Genomic DNA, 4195 nt, shown 5'->3' with positions numbered 1-4195 from the left:
TTATCAGAACGTGTCACCCAGATGTTACTGTTTGACATGTAAAAGGATTAAGCAATAATAAATAAATTATTAAAAATAATCCATCTTATCCTAGATTTCATAGAGAAATCATAATACATAACAGATACATGTGGATGATATAGACCATTAGAACTTAGAATGTCTCAAAGCATGAGATCACAAAACCTGTGTGTTACATCATAACTTGTTGCTATGGTGAATGTAAGGATACGTTACAGTTTGCCAAAAAAATACCTTATTGTAAACAGGCTGGTGATACAAGAACCACCAAGATTTCGGCAGTCTTATACTCACCAACAACATGGATCAAGAGCAACACTCAGAACTGGAGCAACTAAGGGCCGAAAATGCCCAGCTGCTTGCCGATAAAGCTGAACTATGCAAGATGCTGGGGCTGATGTACGAAAACCTAGAGCTACGTACAGCCCTGAAGGAACAGGAAGGCAAGGCATCGGGCATCCGTGTCTCCAGGAGAGGTCGCTCTTTGGAAAGAGCTAAAATCAAAAGGGACACTTCTCCATCGGGAGCTCAGGATAAGAAAGACAATTTTCAAGCCACTTGCCGAGACCCTAAAATGGTTCAGCATTACCAACGAGTTATGGGAGAGATCGCCTTTCAACTCGATCGTAGGATACTGGCTACAATATTTCAGGAATCTGAACGATTTTATGGCTTTTTGGTCTCAAACGTGAAAGAAAAGATTCTTCAGCTTACTACCTGTCCGCTAACTCAAAAAGTGGACGAAGAGGAAAGGACCAAACTGTTTGAAAGAAAACACAAACTTTTTAATACTCTTCAAAGATTCGGCTACAATAAACACATCCATCCCGCATTCACTGAATACCTGGTAAATACATACGGAGTACTTAAGGATCGGCCACGACCTGGACCTGAATTTGATTCCTATCAACGTCCTGAAGACTTGCGGACCATGGCCACGGAATCTATGCCCTGTAATATTCTGGATAATGTCAACATCATCATTGACTGCTTGAAGTGTCTGGCTGAGGAGGATGGAAAGCCTCTATTCCTGTAGAAGTAACAGCTACTCCTGCAATAGCAAAATAAAGGCTAAACACATAAAAAAAAATTTTTAAATAATCCATGTACGCACATTTGGTTAATATACCTAACATTGGGCCACATGTATCACTTGCTGTTGTTTTTGCGCCTTTTCATTCAGGCGCACCGTTTTTGCGCCATTTTTGCGACTAAGCGCCAAACTAGCCGCGCAGCAAAAATAAGCAGCTTTCCCTCATCTACCTTACCAATCCAGATGTTTTGCTGCGCCTAATGATATTCATCACTTGCAACGTTTTCATTTAGGTGCAAAAACGGGCGTAAAAACACTCCAGCCCGAAGGTGGCGTTATCTGAGAAGAAAGCACTGAGCCCCTTTGCAGAACAGCTCATTTCTAGCAGCAAAGCTCAGCCAGACACTAGTACATATAATACAGACATTTGATACTCTGCAGGCACTAGTACAGATCATACAGACATGAGAAACCCTGAGCTCAGAGCAAGAGAGAAGAGAACGTTGCAGAAGTTTGCAGAATGTTGCAGAAACTACAGACAAGTGTCCCCCATGTAATTCTGCACAGTATCACCAGTGTATCTGAGGGGAATACTGTGCAGAATTACAGGGGTGCAGCAGGAGACCAGCACTGGGGGATCCTCTCCAGGAGAAGCCACTGCTGAGGAGGTCACTGGGTGCAGGGTGTCACACACCTGGGTGCTGCTGTGAGTGTTATCTTCATTCTGGGCTGTGGGAGAAGCAGAGAGGAGCTTGTAGCCGGATCCATAGCTCCCAACTGTCCCGATTTTGACGGGACTTTCCCGTCTTTCTTACCTCTGCCCCGCGTCACAGGCAGCTATGAGATTGTCACAGATTTTCCCCCCAGGTCCCGGCGCTGTGTCCCCATAGTAAATACTTTGAAAGTCTGAACTCACAGTACAGAATGGCTTCTACAGACATCGGGCAGGGAATCCTTTTCAGAGAAGTGTCGGGCTTAGCGGAGAGGAGGGACCACGTCATCAGCTTCAGATCACCATCTGTCCATATATGGTCACTGCATCTCCTAGGCTTCCCCAGAGCAGACATCGGGCAGGGAATCCTTTTCAGAGAAGTGTCGAGGAGAGCAGGGATCACGTCATCAGGTCTGATCAGCATCTGTCCATATATGGTCTCCAGGGCTTCCCCAGACACAAGATATTTATGTAATTAAATAAAGTTTTGGCCAGGCAGAGATTCGAACCTGGGACCCTCTGCACTGTAGACAGAAGCTTAACTAACTGAGCTATAAGCCCAGTGATACAGAGCTGAGGATTTCTGGTAACTAAGAAGTGTTATCTGCCATTTACACTGTGACACAGACTAATGCACTGATATATAGAGAGGGATCTTCTCAGGGGTTATTATTGTAATTAGTGAGACTATTATTATTATTATTATTATTATTATACATTTTATTATTTTTATTATTATGGAGATGATTATTAATAATAGTAAAAATAATAATAATCATCTCAATAATAATAATAATAGTCTCAATAATTACAATAATTTCTGAGAAGATCCCTCCCTATATACCAAGGCAGTAAATCTGTGTCACAGTGTAACAGTACTCATAGTTCTTAGTTACCAAAATTCCACACCTTGTTCTGGGTTCAAATGGCGTGCCGCCATTTTGTCCCTCTTTCCCTTTCACAAATGTTGGGAGGTATGCAGGATCACATGTAAGTGCCTGAATCTAACATTGCGCCTAAACTGTGTTAAAGTAAAGTGATTAATAAGAGGCAGGAAATTACCGTATATACTTGTGTATAAGCCGAGTTTTTCAGCACAAAAAATGTGCTGAAAAACCTCGCCTCGGCTTATACACGAGTCAATGATATAAAAAAAAAAATTAATACTCACCCTCCAGTGTCCCCGATGTTCGTCGAGGCTCCTGGCGGCTCCCCGTGTCTTCGCTTCTGTCTTCTATCCTCTCTAGCTGGCAGAGTTGCGTCCATGCAATCTGCCGGCCAAGGATCCCATCACAGCCTTTATCTAGTTATTTCATACATTATTCATTGTAAAATCATCTATTCTTTATCATGTAAATGAGGCTGGTCACATGGTCAGAGGCAGTGATGTCACCCCTGTTACCCCTCCCCTCTCCTCCCCCTGCTCATGTCTGTGTGTAATGTATAGTAAAGCATGGCTAGTGTGTGTGCTGCATCTGCTGACATGCTGCATCCTCCTAATACACAGAGACACAGACATCAGCTACACAAGTACCTGACATGTTCTGCTATAACATGGCTGCCTGGAGCTGTTGTATCTCTCCTATACACACACACACACACACACACAGGCTGCAGGAGGCGCCAGCACCAGGAAGGATATCATTATACAGCCTCACATCATTATACAGGCTGTCAGTCAAGCACTGGGGGTGTGGCTGTGCCTCCCACTCATGAATAAGCTGGACAGCTTGAATATGCTAATGCTTCATTGGACATTTCACAGGTCATTTGCATACAGCTTTAGGACCTCATTGCTTAGGGTTACAGGCATGTAGAGGGACAATGAAGGGGTAGAGGCAATGCTCTCTAATGGCAGTTTATGAAAATATATTTAGTTTAGGGGGGTTATTTTGCATGACGGGTTCTCTTTAAGTTTATTTCTTTATCTGTATACTAATAGGGGCTGCTGTATACTACTGAGGGCAGACTGTATACTGATGGGGGCAAGCTGTATACTACTGGGGACAAGCTGTATACTACTGGGGGCAGGCTGTATACTACTGGGGGCAAGCTGTATACTACTGGGGGCAAGCTGTATACTACTGGGGGCAGTGCTGTATACTACTGGGGGCAAGCTGTATACTACTGGGGGCAAGCTGTATACTACTGGGGGCAGTGCTGTATACTGATGGGGGCAGGCTGTATACTGCAAGGGGGCAGGCTGTATACTACTGGGGGCAAGCTGTATACTACTGGGGGCAAGCTGTATACTACTGGGGGCAAGCTGTATACTACTGGGGGCAAGTTGTATACTACTGGGGGCAGGCTGTATGCTACATGGGGCTGCTGTATGCTACGTGGGGCTGGCTGTATACTACATGGGGGCTGGTTGGCTGTATACTACATGGGGGCTCATTGGCTGTATACTACATGGGGGCTGGCAGGCT

At 44.5% G+C, this 4195-nt stretch overlaps 1 protein-coding gene across 1 annotated transcript; it reads left to right on the top strand.

Annotated features, from left to right (window-relative positions):
• Positions 1–227: 227 nt before the first annotated feature.
• Positions 228–1116, top strand: LOC140074867 (speriolin-like protein). Its single transcript, XM_072120121.1, has one exon. The coding sequence runs from the start codon at positions 323–325 to the stop codon at positions 1055–1057; it is 735 nt and encodes a 244-aa protein (XP_071976222.1). The 5' UTR covers positions 228–322; the 3' UTR covers positions 1058–1116.
• The last annotated feature ends 3079 nt before the right edge of the window (positions 1117–4195 follow it).

This window comes from Engystomops pustulosus, chromosome 8 (assembly GCF_040894005.1).
Source record: "Engystomops pustulosus chromosome 8, aEngPut4.maternal, whole genome shotgun sequence".
Lineage (NCBI taxonomy): Eukaryota > Metazoa > Chordata > Amphibia > Anura > Leptodactylidae > Engystomops > Engystomops pustulosus.
Note: the sequence above shows the minus strand (reverse complement) of the source record. Positions and strands in the feature narration are given on the sequence as shown.